This window comes from Ranitomeya variabilis, chromosome 3 (genome assembly GCF_051348905.1).
Source record: "Ranitomeya variabilis isolate aRanVar5 chromosome 3, aRanVar5.hap1, whole genome shotgun sequence".
Taxonomy (NCBI): Eukaryota; Metazoa; Chordata; class Amphibia; order Anura; family Dendrobatidae; genus Ranitomeya; species Ranitomeya variabilis.
The window spans coordinates 614,261,014-614,281,428 of record NC_135234.1 but is presented as its reverse complement, the minus strand read 5'-3'; the positions used below and the strand labels follow the sequence as shown (position 1 = coordinate 614,281,428).

The 20,415-nt window shown below is 42.1% G+C and overlaps 1 protein-coding gene across 2 annotated transcripts in view; it reads left to right on the top strand.

Annotated features, from left to right (window-relative positions):
* The window catches only part of NUFIP1 (nuclear FMR1 interacting protein 1), a 72,081-nt gene that overhangs the window by 43,291 nt on the left and 8,375 nt on the right, over positions 1–20,415 (top strand). For both annotated transcript variants that reach the window (XM_077297358.1, XM_077297357.1), the window contains exons 6-8: positions 1,632–1,724; positions 9,991–10,208; positions 11,999–12,124. In XM_077297358.1, the coding sequence (XP_077153473.1) occupies positions 1,632–1,724; positions 9,991–10,208; positions 11,999–12,124 (437 nt within the window). The remainder of the gene's footprint in view (positions 1–1,631; positions 1,725–9,990; positions 10,209–11,998; positions 12,125–20,415) is intronic.

Below are 20,415 nucleotides of genomic sequence, written 5' to 3'. Positions count from 1 at the left end.
GATAACAATGAGTGCCATCCAAAAAAAGCCCTCATTTGTATAGTTCTTTTGTTTGTCAACAAGCTCACATTTTTTGGGTTATTGAGGCAATGCATGCGATTCCAAATGGTTCACTTTTTCTTGCAACTGGTGTGTGTGTGTGTGTGTGTGTGTGTCCGCCAATATGAAGAATTACTAAATCCATTTTCAGACATATGTCGTGACTATTAATTTTGGTTGAAGGAATCACTCTCATCAAAGTTTGTATTCTCTTTATATATTGCAATCCTCATACTATATACTACTTTGTACTTACAATTGCTCATTTTTCCCTTCTTCCCAGCTAATTCTTCCTTTCCATAAGGTCTATGATATCACGTGATTAAAAACGGACTACGTGAATCCATCTAAGCTCTTTGTAGAAACAGGAGGTCCATTATCTCTGTATTAGTTGTCAGTCACTGCAAAAGTCCCTTGTGGAGTGGGAGGAGCGGAGCAGCTGGGTCGGTAGTTGAAAAGGGGAATGATAAATGCAGGGACAAGAGACTTCCTCTTTCTACATAGAGAAGAATTAGCTGGGTAGAAGGCAAAATGAGCAATTGTAAGTACATAATGCTATATAATATGATTGTAATATACTAAGAACAAAAACTTTGATGGGAGGAGTTCTTCTTTAAGTTTTCTATGACTCCTCTAATATCAAGAGGTAAGAAGTGTCGTCATTCAGGCTGTTTAGCGTACAAAATTGATAGTTTTCTTTCTGTGATCCAGGTTGTCATAGAAATTTGCAATGCAATCTTAAAATGTGACTGTGCACTGACCCGCTTTCTGGGATGAGTGCCTACTCCAAGTAATGAGCAAGCATTTGTGGTGTTTGGATAATTTAAGCTTTTTCTTTTGTCTACGAAGGTCGGGTACGTTCCATGTCTGTAATTTGGCAGGTTGCTTAGAGCTATAAATACAGCTAGCCTCATTTTGTCCCTGACATTCTGCATTAATTTACAGATGAAGATTTATGTAAGACTTGACCTTGCGCTCTGGGACTAATGTTTAGGAGTGGAAAAAATACCTAATGAGATATTAATGGGTTGTCTAATTATTTTCTACTGTTAAAATTGGAGAGCTGAACAAGTCATTCTAATACTCTATAAACTGCGGGCCCTTCTAGAGCCAATGGACCTCTGAGCTGTCTTTTTATGTAGCTTGCCCAATCCCTATGATCAGTTACCGTACTTAGTTAAAGCCGTTCTCAGCCAGCATCCTGCTAAATATAAGCTTTTAGGATCCACAGTATTGTAAAGCCCTGATGTATAGAACAGATTTTATAATCAAGGTTTCCATTTGCTGGAAGCAAGCAGAGATCTTTAAAACAATGAGGATTTCAAATGCAGAGCCTTTCTAGCAAATGGAAACTCGATTATAAAATCTGTTCTATACATCAGGGTTGTACGCTACTGTGGATCCAAAAGCTCAGGTTTAACAGATTAACAGCCATAACTAGCGAACTAACTGATCGTAGGGATTGGCCAAACTACATTAAAAAATTTTAGCGTATTTTTTTTTTCGATAAATGAATATCAAGGACCTGTATCTACCACATTTATCCATACTTGCATATCTGTAGACTCATTTTTGTCTTTTTCTGTTTCTAGAAACTACCCAACTCGACAAAACGTTGAGAAAAAGGTTCAGCTCCAAAAGCAAAGGGAAGTGAGAGGGGACGTTCTGCAGACTGCACAGTTTGGGTTTGTATTGGCTTTTTGTCATGCTTTAGGCAATGTCTACTTGTTTCAATCTTAACTACTTCTGGACCGCACATAGGTTTTAAACATCTGGACGGCGTGCTTTCTACTCTGCAGTAACTACATAGTAGAGGTACTGCACGCCATCGTGCAGGGGCGGAGAGCCAGCTATCAGACACAGCCAAGCTCCCCATAGAGAAGGCAAAGACAGTTATTACTGTGTATACCTTCTATGTCACTACAGTTGTGGCCAAAAGTATTGACACCCCTGCAATTCTGTCAGATAATACTCAGTTTCTTCCTGAAAATGATTGCAAACACAAATTCTTTGTTGTTATTATTATCTTCATTTAATTTGTCTTAAATGAAAAAAACACAAAAAGAATTGTCCTAAAGCCAAATTGGATATAATTCCACACCAAACATAAAAAAAGGGGTGGACAAAAGTATTGGCACTGTTCGAAAAATCATGTGATGCTTCTCTAATTTGTGTAATTAACAGCACCTGTAACTTACCTGTGGCACCTAATAGGTGTTGGCAATAACTAAATCACACTTGCAGCCAGTTGACATGGATTAAAGTTGACTCAACCTCTGTCCTGTGTCCTTGTGTGTACCACATTGAGCATGGAGAAAAGAAAGAAGACCAAAGAACTGTCTGAGGACTTGAGAAACCAAATTGTGAGGAAGCATGAGCAATCTCAAGGCTACAAGTCCATCTCCAGAGACCTGAATGTTCCTGTGTCTACCGTGCGCAGTGTCATCTAGAAGTTTAAAGCCCATGGCACTGGCTATCCTCCCTAGATATGGACGGAAAAGAAAAATTGACAAGAGATTTCAACGCAAGATTGTGTGGATGTTGGATAAAGAACCTCGACTAACATCCAAACAAGTTCAAGCTGCCCTACAGTCCGAGGGTACAACAGTGTCAACCCGTTCTATCCGTCGGCGTCTGAATGAAAAGGGACTGTATGGTATTAGACCCAGGAAGACCCCACTTCTTACCCCGAGACATAAAATAGCCATGCTGGAGTTTGCCAAAACTTACCTGAAAAAGCCTAAAATGTTTTGGAAGAATGTTCTCTGGTCAGATGAGACAAAAGTAGAGCTTTTTGGGCAAAGGCATCGACATAGAGTTTACAGGAGAAAAAAAAGAGGCATTCAAAGAAAAGAACACGGTCCCTACAGTCAAACATGGTGGAGGTTCCCTGATGTTTTTGGGTTGCTTTGCTGCCTCTGTCACTGGACTGTTTGACCGTGTGCATGGCATTATGAAGTCTGAAGACTACCAACAAATTTTGCAGCATAATGTAGGGCCCAGTGTGAGAAAGCTGGGTCTCCCTCAGAGGTCATGGGTCTTCCAGCAGGACAATGACCCAAAACACACTTCAAAAAGCACTAGAAAATGGTTTGAGAGAAAGCACTGGAGACTTCTAAGGTGGCCAGCAATGAGTCCAGACCTGAATCCCATAAAACACCTGTGGAGAGATCTAAAAATGGCAGTTTGGAGAAGGCACACTTCAAATATCAGGGACCTGGAGCAGTTTGCCAAAGAAGAATAGTCTAAAATTCCAGCAGAGCATTGTAAGAAACTCATTAATGGTTACCGGAAGTGGTTGGTCGCAGTTATTTTGGCTAAAGGTTGTGCAACCAAGTATTAGGCTGAGGGTGCCAATACTTTTGTCTGGCCCATTTTTGGAGTTTTGTGTGAAATGATCAATGTTTTGCTTTTTGCTTCATTCTCTTCTGTGTTTTTTCATTTAAGACAAATTAAATGAAGATAATAATACCAAAGAATTTGTGTTTGCAATAATTTTCAGGAAGAAACTGAGTATTATCTGACAGAATTGCAGGGGTGTGAATACTTTTGGCCACAACTGTATATACACAGAACTGAGAGAGCACTGTGTACACAGTAATAAGAAGCGCGAACCATGTCTCCTCCTTTGGACCCAGCAGTCATGTGATTTCTGGGTGTAGGTAGGGAACAGGGCCTTCAGTGTCTTGGGAGACAGTCAGCTCTGTTATGGAGCCAGGAGGCAGAATTTCCACTGTAACTGGGGCTAATACATCAGCTGCAATTGCAAAGGAAATCACTGAAACTTTTTTTTTTTTTAATGTTGAAATGGTCCCCAAAATGTCTTGTGTTATGACCTTCTAGAAAACAAAATATGTGAAATAAGAGACCTAAATAAAAATTGGGTAAAAGTAAAAAAAACAAACACTGATAACTGTCCCTTACCCTGCCCCCAAAAGAAAATTTCATTTAGTGGTTCATTTTGTGCTCATAAAAGAAATGGGGAAAAACAAACCATTACGCATTTTTTATTTTATTTTTTTTTTTTTTTACCACCGATATCACATTTTTAAACTCCATGTATTAAAAAATCTGAAAATTTGCTTGGTCTAGAACTGGGATAACTGTGGCCCAGTCATTAACTGGTTATAGGGAATCTGTTTCCCAAAATAATAATAATGTACTTTTCAATTGTTTTGTGATTTGTTTGGGGTTTTTCTTGTTCTTGACAAAAATAGGAAAAAAATAATTTTTTTTTGTCATGTTTTTTGCTGTTCCTCACTAGAGGGTGCAGCTGCTTAGCTTTGCAAAAAAAAAAACCAGCAGAAAATGCTATGCATCAGGACTACTGCACAGGAGCGCTACAACTGCACCCAATTGTGTGGCGTTACTCCTCCTTCTCCCCTTAGGGTGTTGGCCATAGGAGGAGAGAGGATGATGTTTTGAATTCATGCAGTGTAATTTTATTGGTGATGACACTGTGATTTGACTGTCTGGTGTCCCTTTTGTCACTGAACATTATTATAGGGTTGCGGTGGTGAGCACATTGAAGGCTCATTGCCACGGTCCCTGGCTGTACTTACAGAGCACTGGATGTGCTCACTCTTCAGCTTTTGTGTCCTCAATGGCGCTCAGCACGTAGTTGTTCCCTCTCTAATTATGCTTGCCAAGAAACGTGTGGAATGCACATCTTGTACGTTCACTGCATTGGAGAGGATGTCAGAAACGGACATTAGTCTCCTATAACCGTATTTTAAAAAAAAAAAAAAAAAAAAAAAAAAAAACACTCCCCCTTCCTCCACCAATACAAAAATCAATGAAACATTTTATTAATCATCAAAAATTGCGAACCCTTACCTTTAAACACCCTCTTTAATTTGCCCTGTAAATGATCACAGCCGGAGGGTCACGCTGAGCCTACAATGCTGTTGCCTTTTTTTCACGAATAGCCCTTTGCTGCCTCTGCAATTGACTGACTGTTAATGGGGAAGGCCGCAGGCTATTACCACTACTGGGCCAGTTATTGGGAAGCGAACACTGAGCATATATACACCTCAGATTCCAATGCATGGAGTATATGTGTATATATTCCCGGTATGGTCACTGCCACCTCAGCAATAACAAAAGTAACTAATCACGGCCACCACCAATTGTTTATACTGGCTGATTGGACACCAGTTTCAGGTTGTGTATGGCTTCAAGGTGCAGTTTACAAAACAAAAGTAACAGAACTATTACATTTTATATTTAATCCAAAAAGGGCGTGTTTAAAAAAAAAAAAAAAAAAAAAAAAAAAAAGAAACAAACAGTAAACTTTACAAAGGGGACAAAAAACTATGCTACATCATATACAATTACATAAAATAAAAATGATTAACACATGAAACTTACGCTGGTCAGAGATGGTTCAGACCGTAGCAAAGGGGAGCACTTCGGTTGGAAAACGTCCTGTGAGTGTGGATTGTGCCTATACAGATATGGATCTCCCTGCATTGAACACCAATCATAATTAACCTTGGCTTTTTATTAGCCCCTAAGTTACACCCTCATACCACCCATTGATGGTCTGATAGTGGGATGTGGCTTCAGTTTTTCGAAAATTATAATATTCCTAACATGCACTATATCTTCACTCCGGAAGATCAGACGTTCAATACCGACGTCTTATTTTTTAACTTAATTTTACCTTTTTGATAGGAAACATGGCATTGCTGTTGTCAATCCTCTATGTGGCCACTATTAATTTGGGCATGATTGGCCAGTCTCAGTTATGAAAAAATATGCATATATTTACCCTAATAGTCGTGAAGTTGAAAACGTACGTCCCATCAATATCGGATCTATACAAACCCCCAATATTTATAACTTTCCATTGGGGACATAAAGTCTGAAGAGATTTTAATCATAGCAGCTTCTGCTCCTCCAATCTACAAACCTCAGACTGTCAGTTTCCCACAGGATTTATTTCCAGTTTCCATTACCTGGGTACTGCAGGGAGCCTCTGGCTTTTAATTAGGTTTGTCACTTCTTGACTATCACTAATTTCCTTTCATCCCGTATGTCAACTGTGTAATTCTACTTCAAGCAGTGTTAAGCTCTTGTCCTGCTGGAGATTCTGTGTAGGGGGAGGGTGAATGCCCCCTCCCTTGAGATGTTATGAATTTATTTTTCCTCTGACATTCCCTGTTAAGGTATATAACTGTTTTGCCGTTGCTGACTTTTGCAGTTATAGGGGCTATCCAGGACTAACCTATTAATAACCTATTCAGTGGATAGATCATTTGTCATTAGATTGATGGGGGTCCGACACCTATCACCCCAACTAATCAGTGGTTATCTGCTCTGACAGCAGCCAAAAGTAAGACTTGTATGTAGCTGGAACAGCACAGCTCTACAAAAAGAATCATAGGTTAGATTTGGAAGGGACCTCCAGGGTCATCTTGTCCAACCCCCTGTGCAATACAGGATTCAGTAAACCATCTCAAACAGATGTCTGTCCTGCCTCTGTTTGAAGACTTCCATTGAAGGAGAACTCACCACCTCTCGTGGCAGCCTGTTCCACTCATTGATCACCCTTATTAGAAAAAACTTTTTGACAATAATCTCTCTTCTCCCTTTCAGCTTCATACCATTGCTTCTTATGTTTCCATGTGCAAATGAGAATGAGGATGATCCCTCTACACTGTGACATCCCTTCCGATATTTGTAGACCGCTATTAAAGGGAACCTATTACCCCCAAAATGGAAGATGAGCTAAGCCCACCGGCATCAGGGGCTTATCTACAGCATTCTGTAATGCTGTAGATAAGCCCCCAATGTATCCTGAAAGATGAGAAAAAGAGGTTAGATTATATTCGCCCAGGGGCGGTCTGATCCGATGGGCGTCACGGTCCGGTCCGAGGCCTCCCATATTCTTACGATGTCCTCTCCTTGTCTTTACGCTGAGGCTCCTGCGCAGGCGTATTTTGTCTGCCCTGTTGAGGGCAGAGCAAAGTACTGCAGTGCGCAGGCGCCGGGAAAGGTCAGAGAGGCCGCAGCCAGAAGACAAGAAGAGGACATCATCCTATGAAGATGGGAGGCCCCGGACTGGACCGCCCGCCCAGGTGAGTATAATCTAACCTCTTTTTTTTTTCTCATCTTTCATGATACATCGGGGTCTTATCTACAGCATTACAGAATGCTGTAGATAAGCCCCTGATGCTGGTGGGCTTAGCTCATCTTCCATTTGGGGGTGACAGGTTCCCTTTGGGTCTCTAGACCTTCTTTTTTTGCTACCTTAACATTCCCAGATCCATTGCTCGTACAACATAGTTTGCAGTCTGCTCACCATCTTAGTAGTTCTCTGAACTTTCTTCGGTTTTTCAATGTTTTTTTATTTTCTTTTAAATGTGGTGCCCAGAACTGGACACGGCATTCCAGATGACTTATGACCGTAGGGTTAGAGGGGGACAATTATTTCACATGAACTAGATTCTATGCTTCCTTTAATACATCCCAGAACTGTGTATTTGCCTTTTTTTGTGATGCCGTTGATGCATGTCAACAGATCAGTCTGTGATCTATTAGTATACCCAAGTGTCTTTCACACATGCTGTTGTTTAGTTCTATTCCTCCCATTGTATAATGTAATTTTTTTTTCTTGAAAGATGTAGAATCTTGCCATTCTCCCTGTTATATACCAACGAGCGAAGACAATTTTTATGGACCCATTTCTTTTGCCTGAGAGAGATTCCCAACACATATCTGGATAGTTAAAATCTCCAAAACGTATGATACTGATCATGGGAGAACAAAGATACCTGCTGTAAAGAGTTCATTCATATCTTCAGTATGTCCAGGTGGCCTATAGTAAACACCTACAATAGTATCCTTTCTGTTCTCCTCTCCTTGTTTTCTTACCCAGTTTTTACAGAGCTACCATTCTCTGAAGCTTGGATCTCTATGGAGATATACATTTTCTTAACATACAATGTAAAACATCCTCCCCTCTTGTTGAGCCTTTTTCTTATGAATAAGTTCTAGCTTTCAAGGTTTGTATTCCAATAGTGTATCATCCCACCAAGTTTCAGTGATGCCTTTGACATCATATCTCTTCCTATGTTAGCACCTTGAATTCTTCTTGTTACCCATGCTCTGTGCATTTGTATAGACATTTTAGTTTGTAGTCTCTCTTGCCCCACTGTTTTCATTCATAATTTGTTCTCTTTTGTTCTTTCCACTTCTAATAGTAGGATTCTCAAAAGAAATTAATTAGCTGCATGCTTTTTCCTTACGGTATTTTTCCTATTCCACATTGCTGTAGTTTAGTTTTCTGCTGAGTGTAGCAAGGTATCTACCAAATGTTTTCTTTTCTTAAGCTGCAACCCATCTTTAGCATGACTACAGGAGTCCATCATGCAGGAAATTCACCCCATGATCAAGAAACCCAAAACGTTGCTGATGGCACCATCGATGTAACCAGTTGTTCACCTGTAGCATCCTGTTCAATCTTTGTTCCATGTCCATCCACTGAGAGGATGGATGAGAACATTTAGGCTATGTGCACACGTTGCAGAATTTCCGCGGAAATTCTGCAACTCCCTGCCGCGGGTATAAAGCTTTCGGAATTGGCATGCATATGTGTTTGACAAGTGTGACCAACTTTTTACTATTGATGCTGCCTATGCAGCATCACTAGTAAAAGATCTAATGTTAAAAATAATAATAATAAAAAAAAATTGTGATATTCTCACCTTCTGACGGCCCCTGCAGGCTTCCCGCTCCTCGCGATGCTCTCGGCAGTTCCCGTTCCCAGTAATGCCTCGCGGCAATGACCCCAGATGACGTAGCATCACGCGAGACCGCTACATCATCACAGGTCATTGCCGCAAGGCATCACTGGGAACAGGAGCATTGCGAGGAGCGGGAAGGCTGCGGTGGCCACTGGAAGGTGAGAATATCGCGATTTTTTTATTTTAATTCTTTTTTTTTTTTTTTTTTTTACAGGTGTATGATTCCCAGGGCCTGGAGGAGTCTCCTCTCCTCCATCCTGGGTACCAACCCCACATGATCCGCTTACTTCCCGCATGGTGGGCATAGCTCCATGTGGGAAGTAAGAGGATGAATGCATTCCTATGTGTGCGAAATCGCCGCAATTGCGCACAAAGAATGAACATGCTGCGTTTTTTTTCCGGAATGCGATTCCGCCGCAGAAAAAAAAAAGCGACGTGCATTAAAAATGATGGGATGCTTATGTAAGAGTTTTTTTTAGCTGAAAACTACAAAAAAAGCTAAAAAAAAAACCGCTAAAAATCCTGACTGTGTGCACATAGCCTTAGTGGTCCCACTTGGACACCGCAGATCAGCTGCTATTCAAGTGATGCAATGACTTGCACTCTAAAGGCCTCCATTAGATGTCTTTCAGCCGAGTGATGCTTTGGCCTATTGTTCAGCCAGCCACCCTCTAGGCTGTCTCTCCCATACACAGGAGCGATCGTTCAGCCAAGCACTCCTGCGTTCTCTATGGGGATGCCATTAACCCGCATCTCTGTCGGCAACTTACTTCCAGGAATACTCGTTGACTGAGCATGTCTGATTTCGAACGGCTCATCGCTATCTTCCTGACAACTGGCCCGCGCCCTCATACACAGTAGAGATTTGGCCGAACCAGTTATCAGAGAGAGCGCCCAACATTATTCTGTGTATGAGGGGCTTAACTAGTTCCTATGCTTCGTGGCGCTCTTGTTCACCCACCCATTTCTAAGCCCGCATACGGAGTCTGAAGGTCTGTTGTCAAGAAAACAACGATACTGGGTTGACACTAATGAATCAATACAATTAGTTGTACAAGTTTAATTTAGCAAATTGCCTTTATTCCGCTCTAATTCACAGCCTTGACTTTTAGCTCTTGTATTTGGGCCATGTTGTTTGCCAGGTAAGCAATTATGCTTGTGTCTTGATTTTTACTTACTAAAACACTGGGTCTTCCTGCAGAAAGATGAAGGGAATGAGGAATGGTCCGGGTGGTGACAAGGAACGATCGTCTTGGAAAAATCACAAACATGGGAGAAATAGGGGAAGAAGATTCAGAGACAATAAGGCTGCAAATAGGCAAGAGCCTTCGAGATCAGAAGATAAATCTGCAGAGCCTTCCAAAGAAGCACTGACCCAGGCTGTGAATCCGCTAGACATACTCGCTGGCAGTGACCAAGGTATCTATTTGTTCATATGGCAAATGTCCTGCACTTAAAGGGAGTGAGTGGTAACAATCGGGATTGAAAAAATGATTACAAAGAAATCGAGAACAGAAAGTATATAGGTGGTACAAAGCCATATCAACAGGTCATTATATACGAACAGAAGGAATACATTAGATAGATAGATTTGATAGAAGGTACATTAGATAGTTATGTGGGACAATTAAATACTGGGTGGGAGAACATTAAAGGTGCTGGGTTTTACCCATTTCCATTAAGGGGGGGGGGGATGATAAAATATAATGAATCAGTAGATCTACAGTGGTTGGATGAATTAGTAAGCTAGGTAAATTAAAAATCGACACCATACCAGTTGCAAAAACTTAGCAAAATTTCAAGGTTTTAAGAAAACTGGCGAAAACACTTTGATGAATTGGTCCCATAATCCCCGGGTGTAAAACATACCTGGCTGCAATTGTTCGGGCAGCATGAATCTGATTGCAGGTGAAATATAAAGTCTTCCATTGGAAACGTTTTTATTTTTTTCCCTTTTCAATTCATCCAGATTAAGAGACAGCACCTTTGCAGATAGGAGATTTAGAATAACAACTATCAGTCTGCAAACAGCTGCGTCTGCAGAAACCATGCCAATTTATTATGAAATGAAAATGTAGTCCATTCCTTTGGAAGTAGATTTCTCATTGTGGACAGTCCCTTTAATGTCAGCTGATTAACAAAAGAGAATCAAGCTGATTTTTGCCAGGGAAAGTAATGGCAAGGTCTGTATCATCCATGTAATCAGGCTCGGACTGTCCCACTGGGGAACAGGCGAATTCCCGTTGGGCCCCCACATGCACCTAAACGAGCAGTAGTTGGCATAACACACTTCATTCTCTACTTTCAAAGGCAGCACCTCATCGTTCATTTAACAGACTACCCAGTTTATTATTTATTATTATTATTATTGATGCATAGGTAAATTTGTGAATGAAGGTAATGTAATATTTACATGATGGCAGAACAGTGAGCCCCTAGAGTCAGTTACCGTTGGGCACTTGGCACCCGAGTGTGACATTCAATGTAATTACTGATCTGCTGGCAGAGTTGCCCAGGTAGCCTGTAGTGATGGGGCCTCCAGGATTACTTTGCATGAAATTACTAGTTGTTCATGGTAAATAACTTTACTGCCAAAACCGTTCTAATGCTGTTTATAGTACATTTCCATTAATCATAGTAAAATACTTTACATGAGTAGGAACACTGCTCAGCGTGACATGAACAGAAGCAGCAAACTTAGTTTTACTGCTTTCTCAACAAAAGTGCTATACTTGGTACTGTACAATGGGGGAAGCGTACACCCTAAAATATAAATTAATGAAAATCTGTGTATAATAATTTATATATAATTTTTTATATATAGTCACACGTGTGTGTGTGTGTGTGTGTGTGTGTGTGTGTGTATATATATATATATATATATATATATATATATATATATATATATATATATTTACATGCGCGCACGCTCCATTTTATTGAATAAATGTACTAACTACTGTGTCACCATAGCAGTCTATAGCTGGCCATCGCCATTTTATTGAGGACATTGTATAAGTGTACCTCCCAGGCGTAGAATGGGTTCAAACGCGAGTTAACTTATAATATTTCCAGATTAACACACTACCTGCTCTGGATATGTGTCTTCCCCCTATCCACATGCATATTAGTGCATGACTTTATGGTTTGTGTTATGTTGTTACATCATGGAGCATTGGTCCGTTCTTTGTTCTCATTTCTACATGTAGGATCTGACAGTGGTGAAGACCCAACATCCACCAGCCTAACCGTTGTTCCAAAGCAACTAACGTCCGCCCTAAGCCAACTTATATCCTGCTATGGGAGCGCCTCCGATAGTGACAGCGAACCCGAGGGTGAGTCGATAAGTAGCAGCATAATGTTCATCTGTGTCCCCAGCTCTAGTGGAATTGTTGTCCTGAAGCCAAAGAGTAATTCTTCGTGGCCTCCTGTTTTTCTAATACTGGATAGGATTCAAGAAAAGAACTCTAATATATTGTAATGCAAGCTAGAATTTCTTTATGTAGCACTTCATTTAGCTAATGGGCTGGAGTATAAACATCTTCCAGACCAGGCAATTATTATTTATTTATTTATTTATTTTTGTGCTTTTTTTCCCTCCACTTACATAGTTACATAGTTATTAAGGTTGAAGAAAGACTGTAAGTCCATCTAGTTCAACCCATAGCCTAACCTAACATGCCCTAACATGTTGATCCAGGGGAAGGCAAAAAAGCCCCATGTGGCAAAGAGTAACTCCACCATGGGGAAAAAAATTCCTTCCCGACTCCACATACGGCAATCAGACTAGTTCCCTGGATCAACGCCTTATCAAGGAATCTAGTGTATATACCCTGTAACATTATACTTTTCCAGAAAGGCATCCAGTCCCCTCTTAAATTTAATTAATGAATCACTCATTACAACATCATACGGCAGAGAGTTCCATAGTCTCACTGCTCTTACAGTAAAGAATCCGCGTCTGTTATTATGCTTAAACCTTCTTTCCTCCAGACGTAGAGGATGCCCCCTTGTCCCTGTCTCAGGTCTATGATTAAAAAGATCATCAGAAAGGTCTTTGTACTGTCCCCTCATATATTTATACATTAACATAAGATCACCCCTTAGTCTTCGTTTTTCCAAACTAAATAGCCCCAAGTGTAATAACCTATCTTGGTATTGCAGACCCCTCAGTCCTCTAATAACCTTGGTCGCTCTTCTCTGCACCCGCTCCAGTTCAGCTATGTCTTTCTTATACACCGGAGACCAGAACTGTGCACAGTATTCTAAGTGTGGTCGAACTAGTGACTTGTATAGAGGTAAAATTATGTTCTCCTCATGAGCATCTATGCCTCTTTTAATACATCCCATTATTTTATTTGCCTTTGTAGCAGCTGCCTGACACTGGCCACTGAATATGAGTTTGTCATCCACCCATACACCCAGGTCTTTTTCATTGACGGTTTTGCCCAGAGTTTTAGAATTAAGCACATAGTTATACATCTTATTACTTCTACCCAAGTGCATGACCTTACATTTATCCCCATTAAAGCTCATTTGCCATTTATCAGCCCAAGCTTCTAGTTTACATAAATCATCCTGTAATATAAAATTGTCCTCCCCTGTATTGATTACCCTGCAGAGTTTAGTGTCATCTGCAAATATTGAAATTCTACTCTGAATGCCCCCTACAAGGTCATTAATAAATATGTTAAAAAGAAGAGGGCCCAATACTGACCCCTGTGGTACCCCACTGCTAACCGTGACCCAGTCCGAGTGTGCTCCATTAATAACCACCCTTTGTTTCCTATCCCTGAGCCAGCTCTCAACCCACTTACACATATTTTCCCCTATCCCCATTACTCTCATTTTATGTAACAACCTTTTGTGTGGCACCGTATCAAAAGCTTTGGAAAAGTCCATATATACTACGTCCACTGGGTTCCCTTGGTCCAGTCCTGAACTTACCTCTTCATAGAAGCTGATCAAATTAGTCTGACATGAACGGTCCCTAGTAAACCCGTGCTGATACTGGGTCATGAGGTTATTCCTCTTCAGATACTCCAGCATAGCATCCCTTAGAATGCCCTCCAGGATTTTACCCACAGTAGAGGTTAAACTTACTGGCCTATAATTACCGAGTTCAGTTTTTGCCCCTTTTTTGAATATTGGCACCACATTTGCTATACGCCAGTCCTGTGGTACAGACCCTGTTATTATGGAGTCTTTAAAGATTAAAAATAATGGTCTATCAATGACTGTACTTAGTTCCTGCAGTACTCGGGGGTGTATCCCATCCGGGCCCTGAGATTTGTCAATTTTTGTGATTTTTAGACGCCGCTGTACTTCCTGCTGGGTTAAGCAGGTGACATTTAACCCCTTCCCGACCTTTGACGCATACGCTGCGTCATGAAAGTCTGTGCCTTCCCGACCTATGACGCAGCATATGCGTCATGGAGGGATCGCGTCCCTGCAGATCGGGTGAAGGGGTTAACTCCCATTTTACCCGATCTGCAGAGACAGGGGGAGTGGTGCTTCAGCCCAGGGGGGGTGGCTTCACCCCCCCGTGGCTACGATCGCTCTGATTGGCTGTTGAAAGTGAAACTGCCAATCAGAGCGATTTGTAATATTTCACCTAAAAAACAGGTGAAATATTACAATCCAGCCATGGCCGATGCTGCAATATCATCGGCCATGGCTGGAAAACCTGAAGTGACCACCCCCCACCCCACCGATCGCCCCCCCAGTGCTCCGGTGCGTGGTCCGGTCCCCTCCGTCCTGTGCTCCGCTGCCCCGTGCTCCAGCCCGCTCCCCCGTCCTCCTGCCCGCTCCCCCGTCCTGCTGTCCGCTCCCCCCATCCTCCGATCACCCCCCCTGTGCTCAGATCCACCCCCCCACCACCCCTTCATACTTACCGATCCTCCCGGTGTCCGGCCGTCTCCTCGCTGGGCGCCGCCATCTTCCAAAATGGCGGGCGCATGCTCAGTACGCCCGCCGGCCGGCAGATTCCTTACAGGTACATTTTGATCGCTGTGGTAGGTTCTACCACAGCGATCAAAATAAAAAAAATAATAAATAAACCCCCCCCTTTATCACCCCCATAGATAGGGACAATAATAAAATAAAGAAAATATATATATATTTTTTTTCCACTAGGGTTAGGGTTAGAACTAGGGTTAGGGTTAGAACTAGGGTTAGGGTTACGGGTAGGGTTAGGGTTATGGCATGTGCGGATTTGGCAGCGGATCCGCAGCGGATTGGCCGCGGATCCGCAGCGGATTGGCCGCTGCGAATTCGTAGCAGTTTTCCATCAGGTTTACAGTACCGTGTACACCTATGGAAAACCAAATCCGCTGTGCCCATAATGCGGAAAATTCCGTGCAGAAACGCTGCGTTGTATTTTCCACAGCATGTCAATTCTTTGTGCGGATTCCGCAGCGTTTTACACCTGTTCCTCAATAGGAATCCGCAGGTGAAATCCGCACAAAAAAACACTGGAAATCTGCTGTAAATCCGCAGGTAAAACGCAGTGCCTTTTACTTGCAGATTTTTCAAAAGTCGTGCGGAAAAATCTCACACGAATCCGCTACGTGGGCACATACCCTTAGGGTTAGGGTTGGAATTAGGGCTAGGGTTGGAATTAGGGTTACGGGTGTGTTGGGGTTAGGGTTGTGGTTAGGGGTGTGTTGGGGTTAGGGTTGGGATTAGGGTTATGGCTACAGTTGGGATTAGGGTTAGGGGTGTGTTGGGGTTAGTGTTTAAGTTAGAAATGAGGGGTTTCCACTGTTTAGGCACATCAGGGGTCTCCAAACGCAACATGGCGCCACCATTGATTCCAGCCAATCTTGCATTCAAAAAGTCAAATGGTGCTCCCTCCCTTCCAAGCCCCGACGTGTGCCCAAACAGTGGTTTACCCCCACATTTGGGGTACCAGCGTACTCAGGACAAACTGGGCAACAACTGTTGGGGTCCAATTTCTCCTGTTACCCTTGCAAAAATAAAAAATTACTTGCTAAGACATAATTTTTGAGGAAAGAAGAATGTTTTTTTATTTTCACGGCTCTGCGTTGTAAACTTCTGTGAAGCACTTGGGGGTTGAACGTGCTCACCACACATCTAGATAAGTTCCTTGGGGGGTCTAGTTTCCAAAATGGGGTCACTTGTGGGGTGTTTCTACTGTTTAGGCACATCAGGGGCTCTGCAAATGCAACGTGACGCCCGCAGACCATTCCATCAAAGTCTGCATTTCAAATGTCACTACTTCCCTTCCGAGCCCTGACGTGCGCCCAAACAGTGGTTTACCCCCACATATGGGGTATCACTGTACTCACAACAAACTGGGCAACAAACATTGGGGCCCAATTTCTCCTGTTACCCTTGTGAAAATAAAAAATTGCTTGCTAAAACATCTTTTTTGAGGAAAGAAAAATGATTTTTTATTTTCATGGCTCTGCGTTATAAACTTCTGTGAAGCACTTGGGGGTTCAAAGTGCTCACCACACATCTAGATTAGTTCCTTTGGAGGTCTAGTTTCCAAAATGGGGTCACTTGTGCTGGAGCTCCAATGTTTAGGCACACAGGGGCTCTCCAAACGCGACATGGTGTCCGCTAATGATTGGAGCTAATTTTCCATTCAAAAAGCCAAATGGCGTGCCTTCCCTTCCGAGCCCTGCCGTGCGCCCAAACAGTGGTTTACCCCCACATATGGGGTATCATCGTACTCAGGACAAACTGTACAACAACATTTGGGGTCCAATTTCTCCTATTATCCTTGGGAAAATAAAAAATTCTGGGCTAAAAATAATTTTTGAGGAAAGAAAAATTATTTTTTTATTTTCACGGCTCTGCGTTATAAACTTCTGTGAAGCACCTGGGGGTTGTAAGTGCTCACTATGCATCTAGATAAGTTCCTTGGGGGGTCTAGTTTCCAAAATGGGGTCACTTGTAGGGGAGCTCCAATGTTTAGGCACACAGGGGCTCTCCAAACGCGACATGGTGTCCGCTAACGATTGGAGCTAATTTTCCATTCAAAAAGTCAAATGGCACGCCTCCCCTTCCGAGCCTTGCCGTGCACCCAAACAGTGGTTTACCCCCACATATGAGGTATCGGCATACTCAGGAGAAATTGCCCAACAAATTTTAGGATCCATTTTATCCTGTTGCCCATGTGAAAATGAAAGAATTGAGGCTAAAAGAAATTTTGTGTGAAAAAAAAGTACTTTTTCATTTTTGCGGATCAATTTGTGAAGCACCTGGGGGTTTAAAGTGCTCACTATGCCTCTAGATGAGTTCCTTGGGGGGTCTAGTTTCCAAAATGGGGTCACTTGTGGAGGAGCTCCAATGTTTAGGCACACAGGGGCTTTCCAAACGTGACATGGTGTCCGCTAACGATGGAGATAATTTTTCATTCAAAAAGTCAAATGGCGCTCCTTCCCTTCCGAGCCTTACCATGTGCCCAAACAGTGGTTTACCCCCACATGTGAGGTATTGGTGTACTCAGGAGAAATTGCCCAACAAAATTTAGGATCCATTTTATCCTGTTGCCCATGTGAAAATGAAAAAATTGAGGCTAAAATAATTTTTTTGTGAAAAAAAAGTACTTTTTCATTTTTACGGATCAATTTGTGAAGCACCTGGGGGTTTAAAGTGCTCACTATGCTTCTAGATAAGTTCCTTGGGGGGTCTAGTTTCCAAAATGGGGTCACTTGTGGGGGAGCTCCAATGTTTAGGCACACGGGGGCTCTCCAAACGTGACATGGTGTCCGCTAAAGATTGGAGCCAATTTTTCATTCAAAAAGTCAAATGGCGCTCCTTCCCTTCCGAGCCCTGCCGTGCGCCCAAACAGTGGTTTACCCCCACATATGAGGTATCAGCGTACTCAGGACAAATTGGACAACAACGTCCGTGGTCCAGTTTCTCCTTTTACCGCTGGGAAAATAAAAAAAATTGTTGCTAAAAGATCATTTTTGTGACTAAAAAGTTAAATGTTCATTTTTTACTTCCATGTTGCTTCTGCTGCTGTGAAACACCTGAAGGGTTAATAAACTTCTTGAATGTGGTTTTGAGCACCTTGAGGGGTGCAGTTTTTAGAATGGTGTCACTTTTGGGTATTTTCAGCCATATAGAACCCTCAAAATGACTTCAAATGTGAGGTGGTCCCTAAAAAAAATGGTTTTGTAAATTTTGTTGTAAAAATGAGAAATCACTGGTCAAATTTTAACCCTTATAACTTCCTAGCAAAAAAAAAAATTGTTTCCAAAATTGTGCTGATGTAAAGTAGACATGTGGGAAACGTTATTTATTAACTATTTTGTGTCACATAACTCTCTGGTTTAACAGAATAAAAATTCAAAATGTGAAAATTGCGAAATTTTCAAATTTTTTGCCAAATTTCCATTTTTTTCACAAATAAACTCAAAAATTATCGACCTAAATTTACCACTAACATGAAGCCCAATATGTCACGAAAAAACAGTCTCAGAATCGCAAGGATCCGTTGAAGCGTTCCGGAGTTATTACCTCATAAAGGGACACTGGTCAGAATTGCAAAAAACGGCAAGGTCATTAAGGCCAAAATAGGCTGGGTCATGAAGGGGTTAATGGGGAATTTTTATCACTAGTCATTTTGTCTGCCATGGGATTTTCTTTTGTAAATACTGATGAAAAAGTCATTTAGCATATTGGCTTTTTCCTCATCCTCATCCACCATTTCACCCAGACTATTTTTAAGGGGGCCAACACTGTCATTTTTTAGTTTCTTACTATTTATATAGTTAAAGAATATTTTGGGATTATTTTTACTCTCTCTGGCAATGAGTCTCTCTGTCTCAATCTTTGCTGCCTTGATTTGCTTTTTACAGAATGTATTTAATTTTCTGTATTTATTTAATGCCTCCTCACTACCTACTTCCTTTAATTCTCTAAATGCTTTCTTTTTGTCCCTTATTGCGCCCCTTACAGCTCTATTTAGCCATATTGGTTTCCTCCTATTTCTAGTATGTTTATTCCCATACGGTATATACTGTGCACAGGTCCTATCCAGGATGCTAATAAATGTCTCCCATTTTCTTTGTGTATTTTTGTGTCTCAGGATATTGTCCCAGTTAATTGCACCAAGATCCTCTCTCATCCGTTGGAAATTTGCCCTCCTGAAGTTTAGTGTCCTTGTCACCCCCCTACTACCCATCTTATTAAAGGTTACATGAAAACTTATTATTTTGTGATCACTATTCCCCAAGTGACCCCCAACCCTTATATTTGATATGCGGTCTGGCCTGTTGGTTAATATTAGGTCTAGCAGTGCCCCCCTCCTTGTTGGGTCCTGAACCAGTTGTGAAAGGTAATTGTCTCTCATAGTTGTCAAAAACTGATTACCTTTGCTGGAACTGCAGGCTTCTGTTCCCCAATCTATTTCATTGAAGTCCCCCATAATAATGACTTCTCCTTGAGTCGCAGCTTCATCTATTTGCTTTACGAGGATATTCTCCATTTGCTTCCATTAGTTTTGGAGATTTATAACAAACCCCTATCAGTAATTTATTATTTTTTCCCCCTCCCCTTATCTCCACCCACAGGGACTCTACATTTTCATTAAATTCACCTATATTATCACGCAGGATGGGTTTTAAGGTAGATTTTTACATACAGACATACCCCTCCCCCTCGCTTATCTGTACGGTCATTTCTGAACAGGCTATAGCCCTGCAAGTTAACAGCCCAGTCATGGCTCTCATCCAGCCACGTCTCAGATATCCCCACCATGTCATAATTATGCTCCAACAACATTAGTTCTAATTCATCCATTTTGTTGGCGAGGCTTCTGGCATTAGTATACATGCACTTGATGTTACTCTCTGTACCTCTATTCTTTCTTAAATTACTAACTTTTCTAACCCCACCCCCCATGCCACCGCCACCCCCAACTTCCTTATTTGTGCCCAGGTCTCTATCTGCACTATCTTCCCCTCCTATAAAATGAATACCCTCCCCCCCAATCCCTAGTTTAAACACTCCTCCAACCTTCTAACCATTTTCTCCCCCAGCACAGCTGCACCTTCCCCATTGAGGTGCAGCCCGTCCCTAGCGTAGAACCTGTAGCCAACTGAGAAGTCGGCCCAGTTCTGCAGGAACCCAAACCCCTCCTTCCTACACCAATTCTTGAGCCACTTATTAACCTCCCTAATCTCCCGTTGTCTTTCTGGCGTGGCACGTGGTACAGGCAGTATTTCGGAAAATACCACGTTGGAGGTCCTTGCTTTCAGCTTGCAGCCTAATTCCCTGAAATCATCTTTAAGGACCTTCCACCTACCTCTAACTTTGTCATTTGTGCCCATGTGCACCATGACCGCTGGGTCCTCACCAGCCCCTCCCAGTAATCTGTCCACCCGATCAGCGATGTGTCGGACTCGAGCGCCAGGTAGGCAGCACACCGTCCGACGATCCCTGTCTTTGTGACAGATTGCCCTATCTGTTCCCCTAATAATTGAGTCCCCCACTACCAGCACCTGTCTGGCCTGCCCTGCTCTCCTATTTCCCCCCTTACTGGAGCAGTCACTCCTCCGGCTTTCAGAGGACATGCCTGGCTGCAGCAGTGCTACCCCTGTACTGGCACCCCCCTCATCTGCCAACTTAGCAAACTTATTGGGGT